The sequence below is a fragment of the Gouania willdenowi genome, chromosome 18 (genome assembly GCF_900634775.1).
Source record: "Gouania willdenowi chromosome 18, fGouWil2.1, whole genome shotgun sequence".
NCBI lineage: Eukaryota > Metazoa > Chordata > Actinopteri > Blenniiformes > Gobiesocidae > Gouania > Gouania willdenowi.
In genome coordinates, this window is record NC_041061.1 from 5,772,015 (window position 1) to 5,781,694 (window position 9,680).

At 35.7% G+C, this 9,680-nt stretch overlaps 1 protein-coding gene across 2 annotated transcripts in view; it reads right to left on the minus strand.

The window, feature by feature from the left end:
* LOC114480037 (uncharacterized) overlaps positions 1–5,347 on the minus strand; it is a 59,875-nt gene extending 54,528 nt beyond the window's left edge. Inside the window, exons 1-3 of one of the 2 annotated variants that reach the window (XM_028473824.1) lie at positions 5,221–5,347; positions 4,726–4,786; positions 4,382–4,417 (exon numbers count right to left, since the gene is read on the minus strand). In XM_028473824.1, the coding sequence (XP_028329625.1) occupies positions 4,382–4,417; positions 4,726–4,786; positions 5,221–5,226 (103 nt within the window). In that variant the 5' untranslated portion in view covers positions 5,227–5,347. Of the gene's footprint in view, positions 1–4,381; positions 4,418–4,725; positions 4,857–5,220 lie in introns of those variants that run through there. The other variant, XM_028473826.1, reaches the window with a different exon arrangement.
* Positions 5,348–9,680: the final 4,333 nt, after the last annotated feature.

Consider the following 9,680-nt stretch of genomic DNA (forward strand, 5'->3'; position numbering starts at 1 on the left):
ATTATTATTATTATTATTATTATTATTATTATTTTTGATAATAATAATACAAAGAACATGTCCATATCTTAAATCTGGTCTGTATACTGTTGTAGTTTAATATTTATTTATTTTTTAAGAATGTCATGATGATGACATGATTTGGTTTTGTCAGTCAGTGTTTTTGATTATTTGCAGAATGGCACTTTTTGCATTTTAAATAGTGAACATTGGCCTTATTCATGTTGGTTTTTGTCTTCATTTTTTTATATTCCCATTGTGTTAAAAAGGTTATACCCAGAGTGTAAGTAAATATACCCAGAAGTCAAAATCGTTATCATGAGCCCAGTATCATATATCATCTCATTTTGTGAACTTATAACGTATAACGTATATGGTTCCCCCCCCTACCTAACCTTAGCCGTACTAACCCCTAACCACTAACCTACTAAACGCTTTTACCATACACTTAACCATCTGAATGAACAGAGAAGACACATTTTTTTAAACACATCACAATCAAACCTAATGTTGTCATTTATAATGAAAATAAACACATCATCCATAGATTTAAAAAAATATATATATGAATATTAAGAGAAAATAAAGCATGTGATATTGTGATAATTCAGTTTGTATAAAGATTAATTTATATGATACAAACTTACTTTGTCGTGTGATGTTGACTGCATTGCTGAATCCTAATTCAGACTCACACCAGAACACAGCTTTAACAGGTTGTTGATCTGTAACTTTACAAACTGGACCGTTTTCTTCTCCCCATGTTGAGCAGCGATACAAAATTCCACCGTCTTTGTAGAACATCACTCTGCTGTTTGTAGCGTTTCCCTCACATGTCAGCAGGACTGAGTCAGAGACAAAGTGTTGAGTTCTTCCAGGACTGACTTTGAGAGAAACCGAGTGATGATTATCTAAAACAAACCAGAAAGAAAGAAAGTTATCAACCTTTAAATATTCACACTGTGGCAGAAATGTGCACAAACACAACAACAAACACATCTCTGACCGTGGTTTGAATCCCTTAACAATTTCTAAAACAACCATTTAATGAAAAATATACAAATTGACTCCGAAAACACAAAATTAGTACAAAAACAAGGAAAGAAAAATACATAGAATGACAACAAAAATACAACAAATGACTTCCTAGACACGTAAATACACAAAATGGCACCAAAAACTCTAAAAAGCACAACAACAATGCATGAAAATACACAACATTATAATTACAAAAAGAAAACGGAAAACATCAAAAATGACATAGACTTCAAAAACTTACATTACACAGAAGGACAGCAAAAACAACCAAAATACATTAAAATAACAGGGAAATATACAAAATGACAATAAAAACACACAAACCCTTCATTGTTCCCTGTGTTAATGCTCAGATGGGTCATTATTCTAAATGCTGACATGAATGTTGATAATGTTTTTCCTGCTGTGATAAAAGTTGCCCATCACTGATTTAAAGTCTGAACAACAAACATGAAACAAACCAACCTGCAGACCAGACAAACTTTGTTTTACTCCTCTGAGTGTAGATGATGGGATCTCCTCTTCCTGCTTCACATCTGTAACCTGTTGTGTGCGATGGTTCGTTGATGGTAATTGTTGCTGTTGCTGTCCCGTTGATGGGCAGAATATTAACTGTGTTGACGTATTTGTTTGAGGAAGTTCTGAACTCTTTATACCAGTAGAACTTCCACCCAGCAGAAGGATGAATAACATCACAGCTGAGAGTTATAGAAGCACCAGGACTCAACCATGATGGAGACACTGTGAGGACGGGAACAGGTTCTGTGCAACGACAACAAGAAGCAACGATGGACGACAGCTACACTTTATGATATGTCTGAGATAAATGTCTGTGAGGTCCAATAGAAGATGGACTTACTGTCCAACACTTTGATCCAGAGAACATCACTCCACTCTGTTGTAGATTGATGGTCACCACTTGTTTTGCCTTTACACTGATATTGTCCATCATGCTTTGAAGAAGCTCCATCAATTCTAAATTCCTTTAGGTTTGGTGGTTTATTCACGCTGCTGGTTTTCCACTCATACTCCCACTGTGTGTTTTCTCCAGAGATCTCACATCTGACTATAAGTGACTCTCCGATGAACACCTGAGGCCAGTCCGGCTGCAAAGTGGCCACTGCTTTATCTGTGACTGTTCAGCAAACACAAACAACAGCAGCTCAGAGGAAGAACACACACCAGCTACGTTTCATAAGAAGCTAGTGGATCCACTGCAGCATGGACATAGATAACAGCAGTGTTTAACACAGTGTGAATAGTTTATTAAAATACTTTATCAATATGACATCTTGAAATATTGATAGTCATTACATGTCATTTTAAAAAATGACAGTGTGCTTATTATCCAATAAGCACACTGTATTTTGTTTAGTTTTAACAGATGAACAATTTTTGAGATATGGTCAGTTAGGTGAGGGGGGTTTGTGTAGAGGAAAAACACCCTGAAAAATGTTTATAATAAAAGTTATTTTTTCAAAAATAAGTTTTTCTGATGCAATGATTATTGTTTTTTTAATTTAACTCATGAAAAACGAATTAACAATAAATGATTATTAGACAGAAAGACATGCTACAATGGCCTCATGTAAAGGATTTTCAATATCCGCGAGTGGTGAAATAACCTAAAGTTGGGTCCAAAATAACAATAAAAGAGTCACATGAATAATTTTTGTAGACAGAAGTTTGTGGACCATTTGTTGAAATGACCTTATAATTGTTTTCCTAAAGATTCTATGGAGGGAGGATTTTTCTTTCAATTCAAATTCACATTTTCTTTTATTCAATATTTCTTCTTTCTTCTGGCTCTATATGTTGATCTTCATTAAAAATATTTTGTTATATTTGAGGTTTTTAGTCCTGTTTGATTCTAAAATCTCAAACAAAGGCACCAATTGAGGCAGGCGGTGTTGAGTTCTACAACCAAACTACACTGGTGTACTTCCAGTAACAGGTAAAACTTACCAATTCTGCCAACATGGACTGGGTCACTGAGGTCAGTGTAGTAAGAATGATTTCCTCTAACTCCCCTACAACTGTAGAACCCCTCCTGGGACACATGGATCTGTCCATTTATAAATGGAGATGCATCATATGTGAAAGTAGAGAATTTATTCTCTTTGTACCAAAATTGGTATGTCCAATGAAACGGTGGATTGACGGAGCAGGTCAGAGTCACATGACCTCCGACTGGGATGTCTCTGCTCTCTGTACTTATTTCAGCCTTGGGTCGGTCTAATGTTTGGTGAGAGAAAACAACATGATCATAGGAGCTTAAACACAGCTAATATAGACATTAGAATTCATTTATAATGTCTATCATTTACAGTCGCTTATTTCTAAACAATCTATATTAATAATTAATGATGGTTTCAAAAATCTGCTGTTATTCTTTTCATCTAATCATATTAGAATTTTCTTCAAGAACAATAAAGAACAATCTCATTGTGTTATCATTATAAAATTTGCAGGTTTCAGAAATTAAGTTTATACATTAGAAATCATGTCATGTGTAGTGGATGGTTGAAGACAACTCACCTTTTACAGTTAAAGTGATGATATTACTATACTTTAATAGATGTGTCCTCTTGTGCTGACCAACACACTGATAATCTCCACTGACAGATTTATCACCAATGTTAAAATGGAAGTCGTTATTGTAATTGTACTGAAACAATACAACAGATCCTTTGAAGAGTTTGTAAAACCAACTGTTTACGTCTCCTTCATTCATGTCACATATAAAGTTAACACGTTCTCCGACATATAGCGATATCCAGTTTGGGCTAATGGTTAGCGAAGCATCTGAAACACAAAGAAAATCACAGTCATTGTAAAGCCAGGCATTCACATGTGTGTAGTGTTTGTATGTTATCAGTGTTTAATATTTATTGTGGTTATTTATAATTATTATTATTATTATGGTTGTTCTTCCTCCCAGTTTCAGTGTGTGGGTCATCGTCCCTTCTTGTGTATTATATTATTGTGTCTAAAGGCATGTGTAGATTGTTCTCCCTCTGTTCTCTACCTTTCTTCAGTTCTTTTCTTTTTCTTTATTTTCACAGTTTTTGAGTTTGTACTGTACGTTTCTGGACTGGTTTGGCTCTCATTTTGAAATATATTTTTTATTTAATAAATTAGCCAATCAGAAGTAATCTCATACCTGTTGAATAATAGAAGCAGAATTGATTTTAGACTAGCAGTTTAACACACTATACAAAGACTAAGATATGAAATTTTCAGTCGAAATGAACACTAAGTGATGACTATTTAGTCAGTGTAACAGAATTAATGATGGAGTGTGGTAACAAATGCATAAATAAAGTAAAAAGATGGTTATTACCTTCAGCGTGTACACTGAGGAGCAGCGTCCAGATCACTAAAAGGAAACAAACATAAATCTTTCTAAGTATAGACACTGCTGATATTGATAAATGGAAGCTATTAGATTACAGGATGTCCACAGTCTTTTTAACAAATCCCGTTTTTCCTAAAATTACTAGACACATGTACCTCAAACATCATGTTTTAAATTCCCTCCAGATACACGTATTGAGTTGAAATCACCAGAACAACAGAAATCATCCACTAACCGTGAATCAGAAGAAAACTCGCTCACTTGCCTTTCATGAGAAGCAGCACTGATAATAATCTGTTTGGTTTGATAAAAAGACAAAGAATACTTACAAATTCCCCTCATGTCAGCGAGCAGCGTCTCTTTGCCTCGACCACATGTAATGTATGAGAACTGCAAGGGAGCAGAAGTTACTCAAAAAGATGAACTTCTTCTTTCTGTTCATTTCTTCTTCAACCATAGATGGACAGTTTTTAAACTGTTCGTCTATGGTTGAAGAAGTGAGATTAAAATACATCTGTTTCCTGTACTTATGATGTGAATACAAATTAGACTTCCTGTCTTCTCTGACAAAACCAGCAACACTAATGAAAGGATAATATTCCTCAGAGATTACACTGATATTTGACAATCATGAATCATTTGTTGGGTTTTCTATCTCTATCATTATCTAATAGACATTACCCATAAACCACTTAGTGACATTAAAGTGCAGTGACATGTTACCTACCTTTATGCTGTAAAGAAACAACACAGTAATTCAAACCTATTTCCTACCAAAGTAAGTGAAAGACATCTGTGTGACAATGATTCAAGCTTCCACTTACCCTCATTGCTTGGTGACTTTATAAAGAAATGGTGATGCCAGATAAGAAAATATAGATTTCCTTCCTATCAAAGATAGAATCAAGTTCAGCTTTTAACCAAAAATGTTTTACATCAACACAAAGTGACTCATGAAGTTCTTTGGACTTCTGTATTTAGCTTTCTGATGTGTTAAGTTGAGAAAATTACACCACAGGAAGTGAGTGAACATGAGGTGTAAACAGAACTGAGAAATAGAGCGATGAGGTTCAACACATTCAAAACACAAATGTGTTAACTGTTTTTAGGGTCAATAGTGAGATGTAATTACAGAATCTCTCCTTGTCTGTTCTGGTCAGACTGCCTTAAGCAGAACAGATACCATCATAAATTGATTGCGTTCACCAAGGTCTCTACTTGCTATTGTTATGACTACCGCTATTAGCAACATACAAAACCCTGAGAGCACGGAACAACATCGAATTCACTGAGACACACTGAAATCCTGTTTACCTCCGAATCCCAGACTGGTCTGTTCCCCAAAACCCTCTGACAAAAAAACCCTGTGTTTGCATCTGACCAGCAACCCTAAAGCTTGACTCCGTCTCATTCATCTAAAACCAGCACAACAAATAGTGCATTTAGTTTGTTTAAGCCTTGTTATTTGTAGGCTGTATGTTCAAGTCTTATTGGGATGCATTTTCAGTTCAATGATGTATAGTTTAGTTTTGTTAGTCTTTTAGTTGGTGACATGTTTTGCTAGTTTCCAGTTCCTCTTAGTTTCGTCATTGGTGGTCTGTTATGTATTTTTGCTTGTCTGCACATCCTGTCGTGTCAGTATGTACTGTATGTGTTATGGTTGGTTGTTTTTTGAGTTTGAGTTGTACTTAAATGGCCTTTAGTTTTGAAAAACAATCCTACTATCTGCCTCATCTCTCGGCTACTGGCTCCTGCTCACCACACCCTGACAAACGAGTCATGGTTTGAATTCCAAAGCTTTTCCAAGTCATGCTGAGAACGCCACCGCTTACGAGACGACCACATCTGTCAGCGTAGATCTTTTAATGCTGTGTTCAAATGACATTGGTCACTTTCTTTCTTTCATCACCTCACATAGATGACTAGATTTAACATAATCAAAAACTCTGATACATCAATAAAACTGATGTATGTAAAGCTACAATCGCAGCTTTACATGTATCAGCTACGTCGTGGTTCTCTGCTCCAGAGGCCAAACACATGTTTCTCTATCTGACTCCCTACTTCTTCTGGTGCTTTTCTTGTCCTGTGATCACTCTTCACCATTTGCTGGTCCTGTGATAACCAGCAGTATAACTTCCTTGGTCTTTGTTCTTAGGAAACACTGATACATCCTTTCCCAAAGAAGACCAGTTAATGCTGTCCCACAATTCCTTTCAGCAACAACATTTAAAGGGACCCACTCATCCGAGCGTTCACGGAAACTCACAATTAATGAACACAAAGCCCTCTGTCGTTCAAGAAAAAGGGATCTTTTTTTATTATTACTATTTTCAGAGTATCACAGTGCATATATACATACATATACTGTACATTACACACATACATTTCACATTTATATTCGTTGCTGTTCATTTTAGTTGTGAAACAATCACAAGAGGATTGATCAGTTTTAAATACAACAAGACCTCAGTACTCCTTTTTTTTTCCAAAACAGGGATGTATAAAACCAAAACAAGTAAAAAAAAACTGTAGTAACAACAAAATTAGAATACAAATATACAAAGTTCTAGACCTTTCTAGGGAAACATTCTGATATTTTTATGGTGTTGCCCTTCGGATGCTACAAGCAGTTTCACTGTTTCATATCCCAATGATGGAGACAAACTATGTTTTTTGTCTATCAGTGCTATTCTCAGTATTTTTCATTTTATCCATAAAGGAGACTCATTTCGTTTGTTTTGTAAATTTGTCCATTTGTAAGTTAAGTGAATAAGTAATTTTTTCCATTTGATGTATTTCGTTCACTGTGTCTATCCATTCACTCATTGTGAGGGGTTCAGGGTTTGTCCATCTCCTTGTGATATTTTTCTTTGCTGCTGTTACCATTAATCTAAATAATTGTTTATTCTGGTTTCTCAGAAACCAAAAGGGATCATTTTTATCCACATTGTTTTATTCAACATATTTCATTCACCTAGGAATGCTTGGTGCGGTTCTACATTTGATGCCTACAACGTTAGGAAGCCCTATATCTTGCATAAATGTAACAAATTCATAAAATCATTGTTATTTTTGGATTAATGTTGATTTCTGAGTGGAAGGTGAGTGAGCAACCATTCTCAATATGACGTTCTTTTAGTTTTTCTCGTAGCCTGATCTATTTTTGGAAATTTGTAGTGGCAGACGTCACTAACCCTCGCCACCGTCGGATAATTACTTCACATAATGGAAGTGCGTTTGATTTTCAAAACAACGTGATGGCCTTTCTCTAACTCCTTTAAAAAGTCTCCTAACACCTTTACTTAACCCTGTGATGTCATCCACAGGGTTAAGTTAAAGTGGATTGGAAAGCAGATAGGAGGGACACATTGACCAATTCTAGTTCCCCAATAATGATGACGCAGGTACAAACCAAAATATTACTTGTCTTGGCTTTTTGTTTCTGTAAAAGCTTTGTTTGACCTGAGGGTGGAGCTCTCACACTGTGTAGGCCTATTTGTGCACCACTGGGTGTCAGTAAACCATTTCTGCATGTTCCTGTGTCTGGAAAACACATGAAGAAAAGAAGAGGCCGACGAACTGCTGGTTTTTCCCAATGCAAATCTACATGGAGAGGTCAGAGAAGGAAGAGGCCAGTGCTTTCTGTTGTTGAAAATGACATCTTTATTTAAAGAGGCACCTGGAGAAAATGTTAGCAGCTAAGTACACTGATGAGTGTTTAGTTTTTAGACATGAGCCATAAAGCAGATATACAGGAACAGGCTCTGACCAGACCCTCAGGAAAGAATTATTCAGAAAGTTTGCAAGATTGTGTGCATCACAATAGGTCGACATTTTACACAGTGTTGTGGCCTATTCAAGTTATATACATTTTAAGCATTATTCATCTTTATTTACTGATGTATTTATTTTTGAAATAATACATTTGCCTTAAATCGTCTTGTTGATTTCCTGTAAAAAGGCCAAAAAAGACTTTTTGTCTGAAACGGAAACACTGAAAGAGCAGCTCATAATGTAGTGTTTTGATAAAACAAAACTGTGCACTGAAAACAGAAAAAATGTTTACACATACTGTACACAAACTCATACTGTACATAAACATCGGCAAACAAAATTAGTGTTACTACACTGACAACATATTCGAAGAATTCAAATCAATGCATACAGTGCATTAGTTAGTCCAGTTATCCTACATGTGCCAGTTTGCAGTTAAAGTGCTTTTAGTAAAATTACTAAACATATGTACCTCAAACATCATATTTAAATCAAAGAGGCTAAATGATCTAAAACTAAATTTGTACATAAAATATAGTACATTCCTTTAAACGCCCTCATTGAAATATAATAACACACTTTTCCAGTATGTACTCGACCTGCTTCAAACATTTATTTAACCTTAAAGAATAAAAACAGTCCTGTGGCACAGCAATAAACACGTTTTAACCTTTCAATTTTAGTTTGTTTAGCGCTGAGAAACGTGCTTCGTATGGACACAATTAGCTTATAAAAACACCTGGTGTCGCACACCTTTTAAACCTCTGCAAGTTTAAGGGTCATGTGACAGGGCATTGGATCTTCTATTCCCTTTACGACACTTCCTCACAGGTTAGCAAACCAACCTAGCTCAATGTCAGATGTCATTCTGTTGGTTTTGAGGTAATATTGGAAAAAGGGTTTCCAGTCTGAACATCAGATAACCTTTAACTCTTTAAACCTGCTGCAGTTACATATAATTAAATTTGTTTTTGGGTACTAAAGCGTTGATTTAGCAAAAATGCTTGCAAAGTAAATTATTGCTTCTTAAGCCCGGGATTAGTTTCACCGAGGGACCACATGCAATTTGTAATAATTGTGGAGAATGTCTGTGATTTTAATCCCGTGCGAATCGGCCATGTCAGTAATTTGGAAAGTAAAAATTCCCCGCAAATGATCTACTATATTTTGCTGAACTCCGAGGTCCTGTGATAATACTAATCCAATGCGAATAGGCATCTCTGTGATTTGGCCAGAAATGGGCAGGGTCTGAATCCGTGTGCCTTTCGTTCTTTGAGTTTTCTGGTCCTGCTCATGTTTTCATTCTGTGTGTGGATGTTTTAGCTTGTAGAAAGCTGCTCACGTTTATATTTTGTTTCGGTGTTACGTCTTAATAGTATCCAAATAAACTGGTGACTGACTATTGACGGTGAGGCTGGTGTGAGGAACAATATAGATGTTAGAACTTCTACCATTTGACACTTTTGCAAAAACAATTACAGCTTTTTTGAGGGCAGTAAAAAGTTTA